The sequence below is a fragment of the Oncorhynchus nerka genome, linkage group LG22 (genome assembly GCF_034236695.1).
Source record: "Oncorhynchus nerka isolate Pitt River linkage group LG22, Oner_Uvic_2.0, whole genome shotgun sequence".
Lineage (NCBI taxonomy): Eukaryota > Metazoa > Chordata > Actinopteri > Salmoniformes > Salmonidae > Oncorhynchus > Oncorhynchus nerka.
Window position 1 is genome coordinate 11,583,964 of NC_088417.1, and position 24,731 is coordinate 11,608,694.

Here is a 24,731-nt window from a genome sequence, read left to right on the forward strand (position 1 = left end):
ACAATGCACTCGTAACCTCCAGTGTGGAGATTCCAGTTCTTCCTTTGTGCCCAAATGACAGGATTATAATGGCAATTTTTGTTATATTTTATTTACATCAGACACAATTGGCATCATATGCTTGCTGATAGATAAACACTCAACACACTTATCTAATAGCTTCTGCTGGGTTCAGCGATCAAATCTACTAACATGTCTTCCCATTTTTTATTTTTTATTATTCATTCTCTTTCATTCTGTCAACAGCTTTCAGCCCACAATCAGTAACAACTAGTTACATCACCTACTCAAATCCATCTTATATGTGTATATACAGGGCCTTGCAAAAGTATTCATCCCCCTTGGCGTTTTTCCTATTTTGTTGCATTACAACCTGTAATTTAAGTAGATTTTTATTTAGATTTTGTGTAATGGACGTACACAGAATAGTCCAAATTGGTGAAGTGAAATTTTAAAAAATAACTTGTTTCCAAAAATTTGAAAAAAAAGTCAACTGAAAAGTGCATGCACATGTATTCAACCCCTTTGCCTATGAACCCCCTAAATGAGATCTGGTGCAACCAAATACCTTCACAAGTCACATAATTAGTTAGATTGCACACAGGTGGAGTTTAAGTGTCACATGATCTCAGTATATATACACCTGTTCTGAAAGGCCCCAGAGTCTGCAACACCACTAAGCAAGCAGCACTATGAAGACCAAGGAGCTCTCCAAACAGGTCAGGGACAAAGTTGTGGAGAAGTACAGATCAGGGTTGGGTTATAAAAGAATATCCGAAACTTTGAACATCCTACGAAGAACTATTAAATCCATTATTAAAAACAACAAACAAAAAAAAAGAGAGGGCCGACCACCAAAACTCACAGACCAGGCGAAGAGAGCATTAATCAGAGGCAACAAAGAGACCAAAGATAACCCTTCAAGGAGCTGCAAATCTCCACAGCGGAGGTTGGGGTATCTGTCCATAGGACCACTTTAAGCCATACACTCCACAGAGCTGGGCTTTACGGAAGAGTGGCCAGAAAAAAATAAGTAAACATGTTTGGTGTTTGCCAAAGGCATGTGGGAGACTCCCCAAACATATGGAAGAAGGTACTCTGGTCAGATGAGACTAAAATGGAGCTTTTTGGCCATCAAGGATAACACCTCTCACCCCGAGAACCCTATCCCCACAGTGAAGCATGGTGGTGGCAGCATCATGCTGTGGGGATGTGTTTCATCAGCAGGGACTAGGAAACTGGTCAGAAATTAAGGATTGATGGATGGTGCTAAATACAGGGAAATTCTTGAGGGAAACCTGTTTCAGTCTTCCAGAGATTTGAGACTGAGACGGAGGTTCACTTTCCAGCAGGACAATGTCCCTAAGCATACTGCTAAAGCAACACTCGAGTGGTTTAAGGGGAAACGTTTTAAATGTCTTGGAATGGCCTAGTCAAAGCCCAGACCTCTATCCAATTGAGAATCTGTGGTATGACTTAATGCTTAAAGAACCCATCCAACTTGAAGGAGCTGGAGCAGTTTTGCCTTGAAGAATGGGCAAAAATCCCAGTGGCTAGATGTGCCAAGCTTATAAAGACATACCCCAAGAGACTTGAAGCTGTAATTGCTGCAAAAGGTGGGTCTACAAACTATTAACTTGGGGGTCAATAATTATGCATGCTCAAGTCCTCTTTTTTTGTCTTATTTCTTGTTTGTTTCACAATAAAACATTATTCACATTTTCAAAGTGGTAGGCATGTTTTTTAAAATCATGATACACCCCCAAAAAAAAAATCTATTTGAATTCCAGGTTGTAAGGCAACAAAATAGGAAAAATGCCAAGGGGGTGAATACTTTCGCAAGACACTGAATAACAAGCAATAGCTAGACAAACCAAGTCTATAGAGATGCCAAATATTACATAGCAAACAAAGTTCATGAAATAATATTACAACAAATACTTGGAAAGAAATATATATATATAAGGCAGGATTTAGATCAGGGATGTGCAACTGGCGGACCACATGCGGGCCCCCCTTTTGAAGGCCCTCGACTCAATTTCCTCAGTTGGGATCTCCACTTACTTTTGTAAGTTTTTAAGATTGGTAACTTAATCTAGCCGGCCAGCTATCTAAACTTGTAGTAATCATGGTCGAATTACTGTCTCGGGGGCCCACATTTGATTTTTGTTAGTCTCACTCAGATATCATTAAAAACTGCAAACATTTCTCTCCACCCTATGAGAAAATCTGTAGAATTGCAGCAAACTTGCTTTAAGCAGCAACTTTTTCAGGGGTTCAGATTTTGTGGCCCCCACCCCAATCAAAGTTATCCATCCCTGATTTAGATATAGAACATGGTATAACAGCAAAGGCATAGATAGCTTTACAGGTCGACTTTGCTTTTGTCTTTTCTTTTTTGCTTAAATGTTTATACGATTCAAAGCCCTAGTGGCTGATCCATGTTTAATTGCACTGATCATTAAGTTATAGCTTTTTCTGGCGATGATCCTGAGAGTTCCCTCACACCTCTCGAATGTCCTGTTTGGGCTGTGACTCGATGTCCAAGGCCATGGTCATCTCTACTGGCTGGAAGCCGTTCTCCTCTGAAAAAGGCCCAAAAGACTTCAATGCAGGGATGCCAATACATCAAAACATTTCTATGAGCAGAATGAGTGTCAGCTTGAGGAATTTGCTTTGCCATCTCGGGAATGTGGTACTAGGGTTAAGTATATGAGGTCGTATCAAATAGGAAACCACAGTCAATGATGTAAAGTCTATGCTAAATGGGGCAAGTACCACACATGCCCACTGACCGAACACCATTCTGAAGTTGTATAGACCAGAGGGGCAAAGTGTGAGATATCTGGGTGGATTATTAATGATGCAATGGCATGCAGCATGATCTCATCTTGGATTCCTGTCACTGCCGCCTGGTGCATGGCTAAATCCACAGCACCTTGAGAACTCGGCAGCTGAACATTTGTCAGGTCCGTGACCAGGGCAAGAGGATGGGTGGCATTGGCATTGATAAATTGAGACATTCATATTGAGAACACAGGAGGTGCCTTCAGTTTGCCAATAAAGTCTAGGCCTATGCTAGTGTAACCGATGTGAAATGGCTAGCTAGTTAGCGGTGGTGCGCGCCAATAGTGTTTCAATCAGTGACATCACTCACTCTGAGACCTTGAAGTAGTTGTTCCCCTTGCTCTGCAAGGCCCGTGGTTTTTGTGGCACGATGGGTAACGAGGCTTCGTGGGTGTCAGTTGTCTATGTGTGCAGAGGGTCCCTGGTTCGAGTCCGAGTAGGGGCGAGGAGACGGACTAAAGTTCAACTGTTACACTAGCCTGGTTGTCAGTCTGTTTATCTAACATTCCACTATGTCATGTGCTAAACACAGAGTACAAGGAGTGGAATGTAGCTAAAAAGACTGACAACCAGGCTAGGCCTATGTCTGGTGCCAAACCAAATCCTTACCTCAGTCCCTATTCCCTATTCCGTCAGTGTTTACACATCGGAAGGAACTGGATTGGTGTAAAGCAATACAGCAAAAGCTCCATGAAGACTACATAGAGCAATCACAATTTTGCTCACACCCATCCAACTGTATAGCTGTTGACAAGATATAGTGTGGAGAGTGACGTGTGTGTCCCAGACCTGTCTGTGTGCGACTCTTCCAGGGCAGGATGTCCACTCCGGTCCGACAGAAGGAGCGGTCCGTGTGGGACTCGGTGCTGTAGAGTACCTCCTGGGTCTTCTTGTCTCCGGGGATCTGAGCCTTGACCCGTACCTCCAAGATGGTGATTTCCTTCTCCTTCAGTTTGCCTGACTTGCTCTTCACCTGTGTCCGCTTGGTGTCCACCCACACCACCCGCTCCTTCACTGCGGATCTGAGCACACAATTCACAATTCAGACCAGAACCTGACTTCACCCTGACCGATCAACATCGACACACATCTGATACAAACTATGGAAAACATCCATCATCATGTCAACATAGTCCATGTACAGCATGTTGTGCATTATGTGGCAGCAAATGTCCTGCAACACTTGGGAGTACATACTGATCATCTGACTGGTCATGTAGACAACAACACACACACACCTGACACTGGTCATGTAGACAACAACACACACACACCTGACACTGGTCATGTAGACAACAACACACACTCAAACCTGCCACTGGTCATGTAGACAACAACACACACACTCAAACCTGTCACTGGTCATGTAGACAACAACACACACACTCAAACCTGCCACTGGTCATGTAGACAACAACACACACTCAAACCTGCCACTGGTCCTGTAGACAACAACACACACACACACCTGACACTGGTCATGTAGACAACAACACACACACTCAAACCTGTCACTGGTCATGTAGACAACAACACACACTGAAACCTGTCACTGGTGGACTCACTCTTCGATGCCCAGGTCTGCCAGGGTGGTGTCCAGGAACGGGAAAGGCTGGTCAGCACTGATGACCTCGATGGGCAAAGGGACACTCATGGGCACGTCCCATTCCAGCTCGGTGCGTACCATGTTCCCCAGGACAGGGGAATCTTTTGGGCTGTGTTGTTCTCCGTTGGTCTGTGTCTCCTGGGCCTCCGAGGTGTGATTCGTCTCTTCTGCCATGTCAGTATCTTTGGCCAGCCTGACTTAAAAAAAACACCACTATCTAAAATGGGACGGCTCCTTTCCCGTCTTTCTGTTATTGCGGTTTGTTTCTGATTGACTTCTCAGTATCTATCCAGTAGACAGTTGTCGTCTTCCGTTACTTCTACAGTTGCTTAGGTCTGAAGAATAGAAAGGCTTGTCTGTGATACTAAGTCCAAGTGAATGGTTCAGAATGAAAGCAGGTCCTTTTCCTTCCTCTCTGAGCAGAGTGGTCGAGACTGAAGGTGGGTGTGGTGCTGTATGCAGGCTTGTTCTCTCCCTCCTGAGGATTTAAACGGTCGGGGTGAATGTGTGTAATGTGACGGTCAGGTGTGAGGTTTATTAGTCCGTCAGGGGCTGGCTGATGGACTGACATGTTGTTTTTATTGCCAGGGGATTATCCTCTGTCTTTGTATTTGTGTGTGTGTGTGTGTGCGTGCGTGTGTGTGTGCGTGCGTGCTCTAACCTAACAATTCAGGAATCATAGCACTGCCAATGTATCCACGGTTAGTGTTTAATGTCAAAAATACAAAGTCTGCACTGTTCAGAATGGTTTCTCAGGTGTGTGAACACCTGGTGATCCTATTTACATGTCAAATTGATGGGCAAACCTGTTCTGTGGGGTCAAAAGTGCACATTAACACACTTTTCATTTTACAATTCACTTTTGGCAGATTTATGTTTATCAATAATTAGACATAACTTATTTGTGATATATGCAGTGGGTGACTTTTTGGCTGACCTCTTGTAAATATTTGGACTGTAACTGATTGTCTCTGGCAGTGTGACAGGTGTGTATGAGCCGTGATCGATTTACGGAACATTGGCAGTGTGGTGTCACATTTGTAAGCGTTAAAAAAAAAACTGTTTGCCCAATAACCCTTACAAGTCTCTCCTGTGTGCAGGAATGTGTGGCACGTGTGGTTGCATGCCTGTGTGTTGTGTGCATGTTCCATAACTGTGTGTGTTGTGTGCATGTTCCATAATTGTGTGTGGTCACTCCCCAGGGAAGGGGGAGTTCCTTTTCCACTAACACACATGCTGACTGGCCCATGCGACATACCAGGGTTTCACAACAAATTCTATCACCTAGATACCACACCAACAACCCAATATAAACTCTATAGGGATATACGATTATTTTCCAATGCCAAGACATTTTAGCGATCATTTTGTGATGCGTTCAGTCCCCTCTGTGAAATGACAATAGCAGAGGGTTGTTGATTTTCACGTTGTGTACTGGTCAGTGGTCAGTGGTCACACATTGCACAGTGACATCAGAGAGGAAGAGGTGAAGTCAGTATATACCATGATCTTTGGTGACCTCCACCTTTTGGCCTTAGCAGGATGTGGAAAGTAAATTGAAAATGACCTAAAAAGGCTAGTAAAATAGACCAACTATTCTCTTGGCTGATGGATTTACACTGGTAATGTCAGCTCTCTGCCCGTTCAGTGCTAGATTACACTGGTAATGTCAGCTCTCTGCCAGTTCAGTGCTAGATTACACTGGTAATGTCAGCTCTCTGCCAGGTCAGTGCTAGATTAAACTGGTAATGTCAGCTCTCTGCCAGTTCAGTGCTAGATTACACTGGTAATGTCAGCTCTCTGCCAGTTCCGTGTAGATTACACTGGTAATGTCAGCTCTCTGCCAGTTCCGTGCTAGATTACACTGGTAATGTCAGCTCTCTGCCCGTTCAGTGCTAGATTACACTGGTAATGTCATCTCTCTGCCAGTTCAGTGCTAGATTACACTGGTAATGTCAACTCTCTGCCAGTTCAGTGCTAGATTACACTGGTAATGTCAGCTCTCTGCCAGTTCCGTGCTAGATTACACTGGTAATGTCAGCTCTCTGCCAGTTCAGTGCTAGATTACACTGGTAATGTCAGCTCTCTGCCAGTTCAGTGCTAGATTACACTGGTAATGTCAGCTCTCTGCCAGTTCAGTGCTAGATTACACTGGTAATGTCAGCTCTCTGCCAGTTCAGTGCTAGATTACACTGGTAATGTCAGCTCTCTGCCAGTTCAGTGCTAGATTACACTGGTAATGTCAGCTCTCTGCCAGTTCAGTGCTAGATTACACTGGTAATGTCAGCTCTCTGCCAGTTCCGTGCTAGATTACACTGGTAATGTCAGCTCTCTGCCAGTTCCGTGTAGATTACACTGGTAATGTCAGCTCTCTGCCAGTTCCGTGCTAGATTACACTGGTAATGTCAGCTCTCTGCCCGTTCAGTGCTAGATTACACTGGTAATGTCAGCTCTCTGCCAGTTCAGTGCTAGATTACACTGGTAATGTCAACTCTCTGCCAGTTCAGTGCTAGATTACACTGGTAATGTCAGCTCTCTGCCAGTTCCGTGCTAGATTACACTGGTAATGTCAGCTCTCTGCCCGTTCAGTGCTAGATTACACTGGTAATGTCAACTCTCTGCCAGTTCAGTGCTAGATTACACTGGTAATGTCAGCTCTCTGCCAGTTCAGTGCTAGATTACACTGGTAATGTCAGCTCTCTGCCAGTTCAGTGCTAGATTACACTGGTAATGTCAGCTCTCTGCCAGTTCCGTGTAGATTAGAACATGAAATAAGTCTTCTCTCTCCGGGGCCCTCGGTCACACTTCCATTTTGTCCCCTGGGCTGGTTTGCATTCAACAGAGAAACAGGCTGTCACCATCACTCCATGTACCACAGCAGTGACCTCTGCCTCGTTGGCTTTTGTTTATTGCAGCCCGCTGCTACATTTGGGCTGTGTGATACAGGCTGCACAGACCCCTCTCCTTCTGCCCACAAGTTGAATTGTATTGAGTAATTAAGCCATGAGATCAGATGTGATTTTTCTACCAGCCAGACACAATGACGTCAAGGGGAGATAGGAGCGGGACGAGGTCATAGTCCAGAATAGATCTCTGCTGTTAAATTGCTGAGACTGACTAGCTACTAGTCCTCAACTGCCCCCTACTGTCCCCTTGCAGACTATTCCTAAATTGTACTCTACAGTTAAGCAAACTAGCTGGTATCTAATTCAATTTATTGACCAGAAATGTAAAGGGATTGTTCAGCCCCAAAATCAAAGTTAGTCAGATGTTCATGTTTTCATAGCTCAGATGTGGATGAGTCCACGTTCAACAATACAATCTCTTCAGTAGATCCCAAATGAATGGGAAACAATGGTACCAATAATGGCTCCAGACAGAACTACATTTTGTAGATTCCTGGGGCTTATTAAAAAATAGTCATATTTGGTATTTTACTAGGATCCTCATTAGCTGTTGCAAAAGCAGCCGCTACCCTTCCTGGGGTCCACACAGAACATGACATAATACAGAATTATATAATACAGAACGTCAATAGACAAGAACATGTCAAGGACAGAACTACATCATTTTTTTTTTAAAGGGACACGTTGCCTACATATCAATGCATACACACAAACTATCTAGGTCCAATAGGGGAGAGGCATTGTGCCGTGAGGCGTTACTTTATCTGTTTCTTGAAACCAGGTTTGCTGTTTATTTGAGCAATATGAGATGGAAGGAAGTTCCATGCAATAAGGACTCTATATAATACTGTACGCTTTTTTGAATTTGTTCTAGATTTGGAGACTGTGAAAAGACCCCTGGTGGCATGTCTGGTGGGATAAGTGTGTGTGTCAGAGCTGTGTGTAAGTTGACTATGCAAACAATTTGGTATTTTCAACACATTGTTTCTTATAAAAATAAGAAATTATGCAGTCAGTCTCTCCTCAGCTCTTAGCCAAGAGAGACTGGCATGCATAGTATTATTATTAGCCCTCTGATCATAATGAAGAGCAAGACGTGCCGCTCTGTTCTGGGCCAGCTGCAGCTTAACTAGGTCTTTCCTTGCAGCACTGGACCACACGACTGGACAATAATCAAGATTAGACTAAACTAGAGCCTGCAGAGCTTTTTGGAGTGTGGTGTCTTTACAACCATTGAATCTATATGTTTTGACCATGGCAGTTTACAATCTAAGGTAACGCCAAGTAATTTAGTCTCCTCAACTTGTTTAACAGCCACACCAGTTTACTACTGGCCACCCATTCCAAAACAGTCTGAAACTCATTAAGGGTTTCAGTGACTTCATTAGCTGTGGTTGCTGATGCGTATATGGTTGAATCATCAGCATACATGGACACACATGCTGTGTTTTAATGCCAGTGGCAGGTCATTGGTAAAAATAGAAAAGAGGGCCTAGAGAGCTGCCCTGCGGTACACCACACTTTACATGTTTGACATTAGAGAAGCTTCGGTTAAAGAAACCCCTTTGAGTTCAATTAGATAGATTGCCCTATCATGGATTCAGAGCTGAGTTTGAAAAGAAATGTCCTTGTTTTCCATTAAATCATACTTGAAATGAGTTGCAAATGAATAGGAAATATAGTCAAGACGTTGACAAGGTTATAAATATATTTTTTAATTGAAATAATAATTGTGTCCTTCAAACTTTGCTTTCGTCAAAGAATCCTCAATTTATTTAACCAGGCAATTCAGTTAAGAACAAATTCTTATGTTCTATGACAGCCTAGGAACAGTGGGTTAACTGCCTTGTTCAGGGGCAGAATGACAGATTTTGTACCTTGTCAGCTCAGGGATTTGATTTTGCAACCTTTCGGTTACTAGTCTAACGCTCTAACCACTAGGCTACGCTGCCGCCCCATTTGCAGCAATTGCAGACCTTTGGCATTCTAGTTGTCAATTTGTTGAGGTAATCTGAAGAGATTTCACCACATGCTTCCTGAAACACCTCCCACAAGTCGGATTGGCTTGATGGGCACTTCTTACGTACCATATGGTCAAGCTGCTCCCACAACAGCTCAATAGGGTTGAGTTCCGGTGACTGTGCTGGCCTCTCCATTATAGACAGAATACCAGCTGACTGCTTCTTCCCTAAATAGTTATTGCATAGTTTGGAGCTGTGCTTTGGGTCATTGTCCTGTTGGAGGAGGAAATTGGCTCCAATTAAGCGCCGTCCACAGGGTATGGTATGGCGTTGCAAAATTGAGTGCTAGCCTTACTTCTTCAAGATCCCTTTTACCCTGTAAAATCTCCCACTTTACCACCACCAAAGCACCCCCAGACCAACACATTGCCTCCACCATGCTTGACAGATGGCGTCAAGCACTCCTCCAGAATCTTTTCACTTTTCTGCGTCTCACAAATGTTCATCTTTGTGATCCGAACACCTCAAACTAAGATTTGTCTGTCCATAACACTTTTGCTCATCTTAATCTTTTCTTTTTATTGGCCAGTCCGAGATATGGCTTTGACTTTGCAACTCTGCCTAGAAGGCCAGCTTCCCGGAGTCGCCTCTTCACTGTTGACGTTGAGACTGGTGTTTTGAAGCTGCCAGTTGAGGACTTGTTCTGTCGCTGTTCTGTGAAGGGAGTAGTACACAGCATTGTACAATATCTTCAGTTTCTTCGCAATTTCTCGCATGGAATAGCCTTCATTTCTCAGAACAAGAATAGACTGACGAGCTCTTTGTTTCTGGCCATTTTGAGCCTGTAGTCGAACTGTTAGCTTCTAATTCTCAGAGTAAATAACTCAACGGACACTAGAAAAGCTTAACCAAGTTTTATTCTTCCCAAAGGGTCGATACAGCTGTATTCAGACAACGACCATTTCACACACGCACTGATATTTAACCCTTCCTCCTAGGCTGAGTCTCCTCCACATCTGAACAGCCAATGCATCTCTGTTGCTAGACAGAACCTTAGGGATATCTGTTCTTTCTCACTTCATCTGACCTGACCGCTACCCCAAAGTGCTCACTCCTCCCCAACTCAAGGCTGTCATGGCGATTGATACCAGACTGTGTCTCTTCTCCTTCCAGAGGATCCCTGATAGCTAACAATAACATATCTTGACATACTGTAAACATTATCAATTTTACCCTCTCTCCCTCAGTTATGTTATGATCTATGCTCTCCACCTGTCTCCCCTACACATTCCAAAGCCCTCTGGCTCCTACACATAACCATTAACTTCTGATTATAACAATGTTCCAAGTTTAACCCAGAATCTTAACAGAACCCACAAATGCTGATGCTCCAGATACTCAACTAGTCTAAAGGCTAGTTTTTTTGTTTCTTTAATCAGCACAACAGTTTTCAGCTGTGTTAACATAATTGCAAAATGGTTTTCTAATGATCAATTAGCCTTTTAAAATGATAAACTTGGATTAGTTTGGATTAGCTAACACAACGTGCCATTGGAACACAGGTCCATTACCAGCAACCATCACTCCTATGTAGATATTCCATTTAAAAAAATCTGTAGTTTCCAGCTACAATAGTCATTTACAACATTAAGAATGTCTACACTATATTTCGGATCAATTTTCTGATATTTTAATGGACAAAATGTTTTGTTTTTCTTTCAAAAACAAGGACATTTCTAAGTGACCCGAAACTTTTGAATGGTAGTGTACGTTTTTTCAACAACAGGTTACTGTCAATAATATCAAAGGATGCACTGAAATGTAACAGTACAGCTCCCACAATCTTCTTATTATCAATTTCCTTCAACCAATCATCAGTCATTTGTGTCAGTGCAGTACATGTTGAGTGCCCTTCTCTATAAGCATGCTGAAGGTTTGTTGTTCATTTGTTTACAGAGAAATAGCATTGTATTTGGTCAAACACAATTTTTTCCAACAGTTTCCTAAGAGCTGGCAGTAAGCTTATAGGTCTGCTGTTAGAACCAGTAAAGTTCGCTTTACAACTCTTGGGTAGCGGAATCACTTTGGCTTCCCTCCAGGCCTGAGAACAAAGACTTTCTTCTAGGCTCAGATTAAAGATGACAGATTGGAGTGGCTACAGAGTCAGCTACCATCCTCAGTAGTTTTCCATCTAAGTCGTCAATGCCAGGAGGTTTGTCATTATTGATCGATAACAATACTTTTTCCACCTCTCCCACACTAACCTTACAACATTCAAACTTGCAAGGCTTTTCTTTCATTATTTGTTTTTTTATGCATGATTACAATTGCTCACTGTTCGTGGTTGGCATTTCCTGCCTAAGTTTGCCCACTTTGCCAATTAAATAATCATTAAAATAATTGGCAACACCAAATGGTGTTGTGATGAATAAGCCATCTGATTCGAGGAAAGATGGAGTTGAAGTTGTCTTTGGAGTTGTCTTTCTGCCAATCATTTCATATAAAGTCCTCAAGTTTTTTTTCCATCATTCTTTATATCATTGATCTTAGCTTTATAATACCTTTTCTTCTTTTTGTTGAGTTTAGTCGCATCAATTTGCAGCCAGTCAGATGTGCAGCCAGACTTATTAGCCACTCCTTTTGCCCCATCTCTTTCAACCATACAGTTTTTCAAATTCCTCATCAATCCATGGAGCCTTAACAGTTCTAACAGTCAGTTTCTTAACAGGTGCATGTTTATCACTAATTGGAAGAAGCAATGTCATAAATTCATCAAGTGCAGCATCTGGATGTTCCTCATTAGTCACATCAGACCAACAACAATTTTGAACATCATCCACATAAGAGTCACAGCAAAATCTTTTGTATGATCTCTGATACACTATTTTAGGCCCAGCTGTTGGAACTTTGGTTTTCCAGGATAATAGCCACTATATTGTGATCACTGCATTCAATGGGAACGGATACAGCTTTAGAACAAAGTTCTACAGTATTAGTAAAAATGTGATCGATACATGTAGATGCTCTTGTTCCCGTAGTGTTTGTAAACACCCTGGTAGGTTGATTAATAACCTGAACCAGATTGCAGGCACTGGTTCCAGTGAGAAGCTTCCTCTTGAGCGGACAACTTGACAACTTGACTTTAGATGTGCCAAGTCAACCTGAAAACCACAACACTTCAATAACACTTGACATAAGATACTCATAAATGCTTCACCGTAAGAACAGAGTAACATCATACCACAATAAGATAGAAAAGATATCTGAGAAAAGTTCACCAATATAATAGCCACACACATGTCACAATATAACACACGCACACACGTCACAATACAACACACACACACACATGTCACAATATAACACACGCACACACGTCACAATACAACACACACACACACATGTCACAATATAACACACGCACACACGTCACAATATAACACACGCACACACGTCACAATACAACACACGCACACACATGTCACAATATAACACACGCACACACGTCACAATACAACAGACGCACACACATGTCACAATATAACACACGCACACACGTCACAATACAACACACACACACACATGTCACAATATAACACACGCACACACACGTCACAATACAACACACACACACACATGTCACAATATAACACACGCACACACGTCACAATACAACACACACACACACACGTCACAATATAACACACGCACACACGTCACAATACAACACACACACACACACGTCACAATACAACACACACACACACGTCACAATACAACACACACACACGTCACAATATAACACACGCACACACGTCACAATACAACAGACGCACACATGTCACAATATAACACACGCATACAAATACAACACACACACACGTCACAATATAACACACGCACACACGTCACAATACAACACACGCACACACATGTCACAATATAACACACGCACACACGTCACAATACAACACACACACACACGTCACAATACAACACACGCACACACACGTCACAATATAACACACGCACACATATGTCACAATATAACACACGCACACATATGTCACAATATAACACACGCACACATATGTCACAATTCAACACACGCACACACATGTCACAATATAACACACGCACACATATGTCACAATTCAACACACGCACACATATGTCACAATTCAACACACGCACACACGTCACAATATAACACACGCACACATATGTCACAATTCAACACACGCACACATATGTCACAATTCAACACACGCACACACATATGTCACAATACAACACACACAAAACGCATGCATGTTTGTTAGTGAAGTAAAACAATATTGGAATGCGATATCTATTTTTTTTCTCTGTTCTCTCTGTCAGCTCTCACCTAGCAGTTTGGAGAGCATGTGAGCTGCAGTACTGTAGTCTGCCTCCAGGGGCAGCAGAGAGTAGAAGGTGACCTTGCTAAACCTAAGGAGGAACGAGGACACCACACTGAAAGCTGCAGAGAGGGAATGATAGCCATGTCTAAAATACTGCCCAGACTGTTCCAGATAGATAGAATATACAGAGCATAGAGTAATGGGTGAGTTAGAATAGATGGAGCAGTACAGTAATGGGAGAGAGATAGATATAGAATAGACGGAGCAGTACAGTAATGGGAGAGAGAGAGATAGATATAGAATAGACGGAGCAGTACAGTAATGGGAGAGATAGATATAGAATAGATGGAGCAGTACAGTAATGGGAGAGAGAGAGATAGATATAGAATAGATGGAGCAGTACAGTAATGGGAGAGAGATAGATATAGAATAGACGGAGCAGTACAGTAATGGGAGAGAGATAGATATAGAATAGACGGAGCAGTACAGTGATGGGAGAGAGATAGATATAGAATAGATGGAGCAGTACAGTAATGGGAGAGAGATAGATATAGAATAGACGGAGCAGTACAATAATGGGAGAGAGAGAGATATAGAATAGATGGAGCAGTACAGTAATGGGAGAGAGAGAGATATAGAATAGATGGAGCAGTACAGTAATGGGAGAGAGAGAGATATAGAATAGATGGAGCAGTACAATAATGGGAGAGAGAGAGATATAGAATAGACGGAGCAGTACAATAATGGGAGAGATAGATATAGAATAGATGGAGCAGTACAGTAATGGGAGAGAGAGAGATAGATATAGAATAGATGGAGCAGTACAGTGATGGGAGAGAGATAGATAGATATAGAATAGACGGAGCAGTACAATAATGGGAGAGATAGATATAGAATAGATGGAGCAGTACAGTAATGGGAGAGAGAGAGATAGATATAGAATAGATGGAGCAGTACAGTGATGGGAGAGAGATAGATAGATATAGAATAGATGGAGCAGTACAGTGATGGGTCAGATAGATATAGAATAGATGGAGCAGTACAGTAATGGGAGAGATAGATATAGAATAGACGGAGCAGTACAGTAATGGGAGAGAGATAGATATAGAATAGACGGAGCAGTACAGTAATGGGAGAGAGATAGATATAGAATAGACGGAGCAGTACAGTAATGGGAGAGAGATAGATATAGAATAGACGGAGCAGTACAGTAATGGGAGAGAGATAGATATAGAATAGATGGAGCAGTACAGTGATGGGAGAGAGATAGATATAGAATAGACGGAGCAGTACAGTAATGGAAGAGATAGATATCCCTCTAGTGGTGTGGGGGCTGTGCTTTGGCAAAGTGGGTGGGGTTATATCCTTCCTGTTTGGCCCTGTCCGGGGGGTGTCCTCGGATGGGGCCACAGTGTCTCCTGACCCCTCCTGTCTCAGCCTCCAGTATTTATGCTGCAGTAGTTTATGTGTCGGGGGGCTAGGGTCAGTTTGTTATATCTGGAGTACTTCTCCTGTCCTATTCGGTGTCCTGTGTGAATCTAAGTGTGTGTTCTCTAATTCTCTCCTTCTCTCTTTCTTTCTCTCTCTCGGAGGACCTGAGCCCTAGGACCATGCCCCAGGACTACCTGACATGATTACTCCTTGCTGTCCCCAGTCTACCTGGACGTGCGGCTGCTCCAGTTTCAACTGTTCTGCCTTATTATTATTCGACCATGCTGGTCATTTATGAACATTTTAACATCTTGGCCATGTTATAGATATAGAAAGTAGAATCTCAATTCAACGGCTCAGACACAAGAGGCATGTGGCAGGGTCTACAGTCAATCACGGACTACAAGAAGAAACCCAGCCCAGTCACGGACCAGGATGTCTTGCTCCCAGGCAGACTAAATAACTTTTTTGCCCGCTTTGAGGACAATACAGTGCCACTGACACGGCCTGCAACGAAAACATGCGGTCTCTCCTTCACTGCAGCCAAGGTGAGTAAGACATTTAAACGTGTTAACCCTCGCAAGGCTGCAGGCGCAGACGGCATCCCCAGCCGCGCCCTCAGAGCATGCGCAGACCAGCTGGCCGGTGTGTTTACGGACATATTCAATCAATTTAACATTCCCTATACCAGTCTGCTGTTCCCACATGCTTCAAGAGGGCCACCATTGTTCCTGTTCCCAAGAAAGCTAAGGTAACTGATCTAAACTACTACCGCCCCGTAGCACTCACTTCCGTCATCATGAAGTGCTTTGAGAGACTAGGCAAGGACCATATCACCTCCACCCTACCTGACACCCTAGACCCACTCCAATTTGCTTACCGCCCAAATAGGTCCACAGACGATGCAATCTCAACCACACTGCACACTGCCCTAACCCATCTGGACAAGAGGAATACCTATGTGAGAATGCTGTTCATCGACTACAGCTCGGCATTCAACACCATAGTACCCTCCAAGCTCGTCATCAAGCTCGAGACCCTGGGTCTCGACCCCGCCCTGTGCAACTGGGTACTGGACTTCTTGACGGGCCGCCCCCAGGTGGTGAGGGTAGGCAACAACATCTCCTCCCCGCTGATCCTCAACACGGGGGCCCCACAAGGGTGCGTTCTGAGCCCTCTCCTGTACTCCCTGTTCACCCACGACTGCGTGGCCACGCACGCCTCCAACTCAATCATCAAGTTTGCGGACGACACAACAGTGGTAAGCTTGATTACCAACAACGACGAGACGGCCTACAGGGAGGAGGTGAGGGCCCTCGGAGTGTGGTGTCAGGAAAATAACCTCACACTCAACGTCAACAAAACTAAGGAGATGATTGTGGACTTCAGGAAACAGCAGAGGGAACACCCCCCTATCCACATCGATGGAACAGTAGTGGAGAGGGTAGCAAGTTTTAAGTTCCTCGGCATACACATCACAGACAAACTGAATTGGTCCACTCACACAGACAGCGTCATGAAGAAGGCGCAGCAGCGCCTCTTCAACCTCAGGAGGCTGAAGAAATTCGGCTTGTCACCAGAAGCACTCACTAACTTCTACAGATGCACAATCGAGAGCATCCTGGCGGGCTGTATCACCGCCTGGTACGGCAACTGCTCCGCCCTCAACCGTAAGGCTCTCCAGAGGGTAGTGAGGTCTGCACAACGCATCACCGGGGGCAAACTACCTGCCCTCCAGGACACCTACACCACCCGATGTTACAGGAAGGCCATAAAGATCATCAAGGACATCAACCACCCGAGCCACTGCCTGTTCACCCCGCTATCATACAGAAGGCGAGGTCAGTACAGGTGCATCAAAGCTGGGACCGAGAGACTGAAAAACAGCTTCTATCTCAAGGCCATCAGACTGTTAAACAGCCACCACTAACATTGAGTGGCTGCTGCCAACACACTGACATTGACACTGACCCAACTCCAGCCAATTTAATAATGGGAATTGATGGGAAATTATGTAAATATATCACTAGCCACTTTAAACAATGCTACCTAATATAATGTTACTTACCCTACATTATTCATCTCATATGCATACGTATATACTGTACTCTATATCATCGACTGCATCCTTATGTAATACATGTATCACTAGCCACTTTAACTATGCCACTTTGTTTACTTTGTCTACATACTCATCTCATATGTATATACTGTACTCGATACCATCTACTGTATGCTGCCCTGTACCATCACTCATTCATATATCCTTATGTACATATTCTTTATCCCCTTACACTGTGTATAAGACAGTAGTTTTGGAATTGTTAGTTAGATTACTTGTTGGTTATTAATCAAATCAAATCAAATGTATTTATATAGCCCTTCGTACATCAGCTGATATCTCAAAGTGCTGTACAGAAACCCAGCCTAAAACCCCAAACAGCAAGCAATGCAGGTGTAGAAGCACGGTGGCTAGGAAAAACTCCCTAGAAAGGCCAAAACCTAGGAAGAAACCTAGAGAGGAACCAGGCTATGTGGGGTGGCCAGTCCTCTTCTGGCTGTGCCGGGTGGAGATTATAACAGAACATGGCCAAGATGTTCAAATGTTCATAAATGACCAGCATGGTCGAATAATAATAAGGCAGAACAGTTGAAACTGGAGCAGCAGCACAGTCAGGTAGAAGTTGAAACTGGAACAGCAGCATGGCCAGGTGGACTGGGGACAGCAAGGAGTCATCATGTCAGGTGGTCCTGGGGCATGGTCCTAGGGCTCAGGTCCTCCGAGAGAGAGAAAGAAAGAGAGAAGGAGAGAATTAGAGAACGCACACTTAGATTCACACAGGACACCGAATAGGACAGGAGAAGTACTCCAGATATAACAAACTGACCCCAGCCCCCGACACATAAACTACTGCAGCATAAATACTGGAGGCTGAGACAGGAGGGGTCAGGAGACACTGTGGCCCCATCCGAGGACACCCCGGACAGGGCCAAACAGGAAGGATATAACCCCACCCACTTTGCCAAAGCACAGCCCCCACACCACTAGAGGGATATCTTCAACCACCAACTTACCATCCTGAGACAAGGCTGAGTATAGCCCACAAAGATCTCCGCCACGGCACAACCCAAGGGGGGGCGCCAAACCAGACAGGATGGCCACAACAGTGAATCAACCCACTCAGGTGACGCACCCCTCCAGGGACGGCATGAGAGAGCCCCAGTAAGCCAGTGACTCAGCCCCTGTAATAGGGTTAGAGGCAGAGAATCCCAGTGGAAAGAGGGGAACCGGCCAGGCAGAGACAGCAAGGGCGGTTCGTTGCTCCAGAGCCTTTCCATTCACCTTCCCACTCCTGGGCCAGACTACACTCAATCATATGACCCACTGAAGAGATGAGTCTTCAGTAAAGACTTAAAGGTTGAGACTGAGTTTGCGTCTCTGACATGGGTAGGCAGACCGTTCCATAAAAATGGAGCTCTATAGGAGAAAGCCCTGCCTCCAGCTGTTTGCTTAGAAATTGTAGGGACAATTAGGAGGCCTGCGTCTTGTGACCGTAGCGTACGTGTAGGTATGTACGGCAGGACCAAATCAGAGAGATAGGTAGGAGCAAGCCCATGTAATGCTTTGTAGGTTAGCAGTAAAACCTTGAAATCAGCCCTTGCTTTGAAAGGAAGCCAGTGTAGAGAGGCTAGCACTGGAGTAATATGATCAAATTTTTTGGTTCTAGTCATGATTCTAGCAGCCGTATTTAGCACTAACTGAAGTTTATTTAGTGCTTTATCCGGGTAGCCGGAAAATAGAGCATTGCAGTAGTCTAACCTAGAAGTGACAAAAGCATGGATTAATTTTTCTGCATCATTTTTGGACAGAAAGTTTCTGATTTTTGCAATGTTACGTAGATGGAAAAAAGCTGTCCTCGAAATGGTCTTGATATGTTCTTCAAAAGAGAGATCAGGGTCCAGAGTAACGCCGAGGTCCTTCACAGTTTTATTTGAGACGACTGTACAACCGTTAAGATTAATTGTCAGATTCAACAGAAGATCTCTTTGTTTCTTGGGACCTAGAACAAGCATCTCTGTTTTGTCCGAGTTTAATAGTAGAAAGTTTGCAGCCATCCACTTCCTTATGTCTGAAACACATGCTTCTAGCGAGGGCAATTTTGGGGCTTCACCATGTTTCATTGAAATGTACAGCTGTGTGTTACTACATTACGTTACTACTACGTATTACTGCATTGTCGGAACTAGAAGCACAAGCATTTCGCTACACTCGCACTAACATCTGCTAACCATGTGTATGTGACAAATAAAATTTGATTTGATTTGATGTTATAATCTCCACCCGGCACAGCCAGAAGAGGACTGGCCACCCCACATATGCTCTCTCTAATTCTCTCTTTCTTTCTCTCTCTCGGAGGACCTGAGCCCTAGGACCATGCCCCAGGACTACCTGACATGATGACTCCTTGCTGTCCCCAGTCCACCTGACCGTGCTGCTGCTCCAGTTTCAACTGTTCTGCCTTATTATTATATGACCATGCTGGTCATTTATGAACATTTGAACATCTTGGCCATGTTCTGTTATAATCTCCACCCGGCACAGCCAGAAGAGGACTGGCCACCCCACATAGCCTGGTTCCTCTCTAGGTTTCTTCCTAGGTTTTGGCCTTTCTAGGGAGTTTTTCCTAGCCACCGTGCTTCTACACCTGCATTGCTTGCTGTTTGGGGTTTTAGGCTGGGTTTCTGTACAGCACTTTGAGATATCAGCTGATGTACGAAGGGCTATATAAATATATTTGATTTGATTTGATAGATATAGAATAGATGGAGCAGTACAGTGATGGGTGAGAGATAGATATAAAGCAGATAGTAATTCAGTGACTAGAGGGGTAATTATAAACACCTTCCTCAACAGCCCCTCGGCAGTGACCTCTCTAGTCAGTCTCCTCTTCTCTGTCTGGTAGAACCACATGTGCCTCCACGTGCACTGGGGCTTCTTCCATGGGAGACTTGAGCTATCTAACCAAGACAACTACTACTGCAAACAGTTATACAAATATATCTTCTTCTCTTCCTGCCACTTTCTGTCCCTCTTTCCGTGTCTCTGCTTGGATCTAGGGAGAGATTCCCAGCATCCGTTTCTCTCTTTCTCTCTATTCCTCAGTTTGCTCACGGGAGAGATCTGCTCTAGGGATCTGTCCTCTTTGGGACGCATCCAGAAGAACCTCTGTTGAAAACAGAGAACACATGACAGATTCAATGGTGTCATCATAGATATCTAATTCTAGTTATGTTGGTGTCATTCTAGAAATCAAATCTAATTCTAGTTCTCTTGGTGTCATTCTAGAAATCAAATCTAATTCTAGTTCTGTTGGTGTCATTCTAAAAATCTAATCTAATTCTAGTTCTCTTGGTGTCATTCTAGAAATCAAATCTAATTCTAGTTCTGTTGGTGTCATTCTAGAAATAAAATCTAATTCTAGTTTCCTTGGTGTCATTCTAGAAATAAAATTGAATTCTAGTTCCGTGGGTGTCATTGGAACTAGAATTTGAAGTAACTGTGACAGTGAAACAATGTCCGACCTGATGCTTCAGATGGAGGGGCTGCTGCTGACTCCAGCAACTGTCCTGGGATCTGGGGATACAGGAGAGAAAATACATTTAATCTAGACTTTAGATCTTTAGATCTACAGTGTCAGTATGACAAACTAAGCAGTGTAGACTAGATGCTGTTATTCCAGACTATAAATTGTTTTACGTTTCGTATGGTATGTATTAATTTGTGGATGTCCATCATCCATTTCATATGATATGTTACAAATTGCAATTCATACAATATGTTACGAATTGTTATGGTTAGAGTTAGCTAACATGCTAAGTAGTTGCTAATTAATGCTAAAGTTGTCAATGATGAGATTTGAACACACAACCTTTGGGTTGCTAGACGTTCACGTTATACGCCCACTCATCCACCCCGATAACATATACTAATTTGCGTGTCCCGGATTTTCAATTACTATGTTACGTCTAGTCAATGAGACCAGGCTGGAGCTATATGAACATTATCGGTATGCCTTGTCCTCCTGTTCAACTCCTCCCTTGGGTACGTTAGAATTCCCCGTCAAGTCTTTATTATGTAAACTAATGTTTACAAATTTCCTGCACAAGTGTCCCCTGGTGGCATTGATAATATAGAGAACATGGTGTCAAATGACCTCATTTGTTTATAAAGGACACTGAATATGTTACAGCTTCAATTGTTTTATTGTTCATCAATTGATAACCAGAATGAAAACTAATGCAGAAAGTTACATAGCAAATATAGACCTGTTCCCTCTTCATCCCTCTGTCCAGCTCGGAGCTTCCCTCCTCCTTCGTCTCCTCCCCTCTGCGTGTCTCCCCAGAGCGAGTGAGCATTGTGAGGGCAGCGCACTGTTTCCGTAGCGACAAGAGGTCGGGGTACAGGAGAGCTGTTAGAAAAAAGACTCACTGTGATATCTTCATCATGCTCACGGTGTGGCAGTTCTGAGGTGGCTCAGTTGGTTGGAGCACGGTGCTGACAACATTAGGGTTATGGGTTTGATTCCCACGTGGAGCACGGTGCTGACAACATTAGGGTTATGGGTTTGATTCCCACGTGGAGCACGGTGCTGACAACATTAGGGTTATGGGTTTGATTCCCACGTGGAGCACGGTGCTGACAACATTAGGGTTATGGGTTTGATTCCCACGTGGAGCACGGTGCTGACAACATTAGGGTTATGGGTTTGATTCCCATGTGGAGCACGGTGCTGACAACATTAGGGTTATGGGTTTGATTCCCACGTGGAGCACGGTGCTGACAACATTAGGGTTATGGGTTTGATTCCCATGTGGAGCACACATACAGTACTACGATATAAGAACTATGAGCTGCTTAGAATTAAAGCATATTACAGTATTACTACTATCTGCAGAGGAGCTATAATACTCACAGCCAGAGGGGGCACTGTAGAGAAGAGCTACAATACTCACAGCCACAGGGGGCGCTGTAGAGAGGAGCTATAATACTCACAGCCAGAGGGAGCACTGTAGAGAGGAGCTATAATACTCACAGCCACAGGGGGCGCTGTAGAGATGAGCTATAATACTCACAGCCAGAGGGGGCGCTGTAGAGAGGAGCTATAATACTCACATCCAGAGGGGGCACAAATCTCACAGTTGGCTTGGTATGTGTTCACGTGGTTGAATGTCTCTTATTAGGCAAAGTGAGTAACATTCTCAGTTAGTCTAATCCCAAATGTGGTTTCTTTAGAAATATAGCCTTTCTAGGTTTAAACAAATTAGTGAGGTCACCTCTACAGCACTGATGATACGATTCTCCTTCTCTTTGAGGGCAATGGCATCAGGAGAGGATTTGGACCTACTAGAGAGAGAGAGAGAGAGAGAGAGAGAGAGAGAGGGAAACAGAGAGGTGATTCAAAGAGGGTAAAGTTCAAAGTGTGTTGTGAAAAAAAGCTTTTTGTGTGCTTTGTGTACAACGGAATTAACTGCGGTTGTATGGGGGTTATAAATATTTGACGTGACATTACCGTTGAAAACGTGTTAACGCGTTTGGTAGAAAGGGTTTTTACTGCGTTTGTATTATTGACATTGCCTGAGGAATCCTATAGGATTGTGCTCAAAACCCATCACCTCAAAAGAAGGGGTCCTGTGCCCTCTCAGCCTTGTCCAACAGGAATAGAATGTGTGGGACATTCAAGGCTTGCCTGGGGAAGGAAACGCTGCTACTGTTACCAGAACGTGGCTGCAAAATATCTGTTGTGCATCACCCAGGTGGGTGCTACACATTGGTGGTGAATGCCATACCATGCACACGATGTACCTTGAGACCTAATGAAAAACACTACATTAATCCAATCCATTAACATGGCCAATATACAATATGTCTGACAGTTATATCGGACAACTCAAGAGGATGTTTGTGTGTGTGTGTGGGAAATACGGGAGACTGTGTGTGTTCTGACATGTCAGGCTCGGCCAAGGCGATGCGTATGTCTCTCGGAGAGCTCCATGGCCTGCTGGATCTCCTCAGGAAGAGAGGGGTAAGGTCGCGATGACGTCAAGACATACATACAATATACTGTACATCTTCCTGATTGGACAGTTGTGGTTCTGTAAAGAAATTCAATAAATGTAATTTTATTTGTCACATGCACCGAATACAACAGGTGTAGACCTGCTTGTTTACAAGCCCTTAACCAACAATGTAGTTTTAGGAAAATGAAGGTTATGAACGACATTTACTAAATAAACTAAAGTAAAAAAATAAAAGAGAAACAATAAAATAACAATAACAAGGCTATATACAGGGGGTACAGGTCAGTAGAGGTAATATGTACATGTAGGTAGGGTAAAGTGACTATGCATAGATAATAGATAATAAACAGCAAGTAGAAGCAGCGTTAAAAAAAAGGGGGGGGTCAATGCAAATAGTCTGGGTAGCCATTTGTTTAGCTGTTCAGCAGACTTATGGCTTGGGGGTAGAAGCTGTTAAGAAGCCTTTTAGACCTAGACTTGGCGCTCAGTGCTGCTTGCCGTGTGGTAGCAAAGAGACCAGTCTATGACTAGGGTGACTGGAGTCTTTGGCATTTTTTAGGGCCTTCCTCTGGCACCGCCTGGTATAGAGGTCCTGGATGGCAGGAAGCTTGACCCCAGTGATGTACTGGGCCGTACGCATTACCCTCTGTAGCACCTTGCGGTCGGAGGCCGAGCAATTGCCATACCAGGGGGATAGTTTGAATTGGGGATAGTTTAACCAAAATATGCCACAAGACCTAGAATTGCCTTATGTGTCTCCCACAAAAAAAGGTTCACTGTTATTAGCTAACTTTTTTGATGAATTTAAGCAGGCTTAACTTACCATGGAAAATTTCCGGAAAATTCATGAAATTCACCGGAAGTGTTTCCAAACCTCGTTTGGACCATGATAGTTTGTTGGTGATGTGAACACAGAGGAACTTGAAGCTCTCAACTTGCTCCACTACAGCCCCGTCGATGAGAATGGGGGTGTGCTCGGCCCTCCTTTTCCAGTTGTCCACAATCATCTCCTTTGTCTTGATCGCGTTGAGGGAGAGGTTGTTGTCCTGGCACCACACTTCCAGGTTTCTGACCTCCTCCCTATAGGTCCCTATAGGTTGTCTCATCTATGTCGGTGATCAGGCCTACCACCTTTGTGTTGTCGGAAAACTTGTGCTAGGCCACGCAGTCGTAGGTGAACAGGGAGTACAGGAGGGGACTAAACACACACCCCTGAGGGCCCCTGTGTTGAGGATCAGTGTGGCAGATGTGTTGTTGCCTACCCTTACCACCTGGAGGTGGCCCGTCAGGAAGTCCAGAATCCAGTTGCAGAGGGAGGTGTTTAGTCCCAGGGTCTTTGAGAACACTATGAGCTTTGAGAGCACTATGGTGTTGAATGATGAGCTGTAGTCAATGAACAGCATTCTCGTGTAGGTGTTCCTTTTGTCTATGTGGGAAAAGGCAGTGTCGAGTGCGATTGAGATTGCGTCATCTGTGGATCTGTTGGGGCGGTATGCATGCATTAGTGTTTCTTGTCTCG

The 24,731-nt window shown here is 43.9% G+C and overlaps 1 protein-coding gene across 1 annotated transcript; it reads right to left on the reverse strand.

Annotated features, from left to right (window-relative positions):
• Window positions 1-2,502: 2,502 nt before the first annotated feature.
• si:ch211-196f5.2 (uncharacterized protein LOC556372 homolog) lies at window positions 2,503-4,806 on the reverse strand. Its single transcript, XM_065007718.1, has 3 exons — window positions 4,413-4,806; window positions 3,637-3,869; window positions 2,503-2,585 (listed from the first exon to the last, which is right to left on the reverse strand). The coding sequence occupies exons 1-3, from the start codon at window positions 4,625-4,627 to the stop codon at window positions 2,503-2,505; spliced, it is 531 nt and encodes a 176-aa protein (XP_064863790.1). The 5' UTR covers window positions 4,628-4,806.
• Window positions 4,807-24,731: the final 19,925 nt, after the last annotated feature.